Here is a 723-nt window from a genome sequence, read left to right as displayed (position 1 = left end):
CTGCATGGTTTTTGTGTTCCTGTGGTGCTGTATTTGAAACCGTGTAGTTAAATATCGTTATCACAGAGTGCCATTGTCACTGCCTGTAAAAGAATAGGAACACCAAGCTGTTACAACTGTATTTCAACTCTGTCTCCCCTTACAGATGCCGGAAGCTGTGCAAACTCAAGACCAACCAATGGAGGAAGAGGTGGAGACCTTTGCCTTCCAGGCTGAGATTGCTCAGTTGATGTCCCTGATCATCAACACTTTCTACTCCAATAAAGAAATCTTCCTGAGGGAGCTGATTTCCAATTCATCAGATGTAAGTACCTTAACTCCTAGCCTGGTTCGTGTCAATAGGGCTACTGAAATTTTTAGGAATAGCGAATGTTAAAGCCTGCCTTTTTTTTTATAGGCTCTGGACAAGATAAGATACGAGAGCTTGACCGACCCAAGCAAGCTGGATTCTGGAAAAGACCTGAAAATTAACCTGATTCCAAACAAGCACGATCGCACTCTGACCATTGTGGATACAGGCATAGGGATGACCAAAGCTGACCTGGTCAACAACCTTGGTACTATTGCCAAGTCTGGTACCAAGGCTTTCATGGAAGCTCTGCAGGCAGGGGCTGATATATCCATGATTGGTCAGTTCGGTGTTGGCTTCTACTCTGCCTACCTGGTTGCAGAAAAAGTGACAGTGATCACCAAGCACAATGATGATGAGCAGTATGCTTGGGA

General features: G+C 44.8%; 1 protein-coding gene across 1 annotated transcript; it reads left to right on the top strand.

The window, feature by feature from the left end:
* Positions 1-145: 145 nt before the first annotated feature.
* On the top strand, positions 146-719 carry LOC104154517 (putative heat shock protein HSP 90-alpha A2; the record flags this gene model as incomplete). The annotated part of the gene is made up of 2 exons (XM_009708688.1): positions 146-304; positions 398-719. Coding segments are annotated over exons 1-2 (481 nt in total), but the record flags the coding sequence as incomplete, so codon positions are not given.
* Between the last annotated feature and the right edge of the window lie 4 nt (positions 720-723).

This window comes from Cariama cristata, unplaced genomic scaffold (genome assembly GCF_000690535.1).
Source record: "Cariama cristata isolate BGI_N322 unplaced genomic scaffold, ASM69053v1 C10812030, whole genome shotgun sequence".
NCBI lineage: Eukaryota > Metazoa > Chordata > Aves > Cariamiformes > Cariamidae > Cariama > Cariama cristata.
This window is presented reverse-complemented; position numbering and strand designations above follow the sequence as displayed.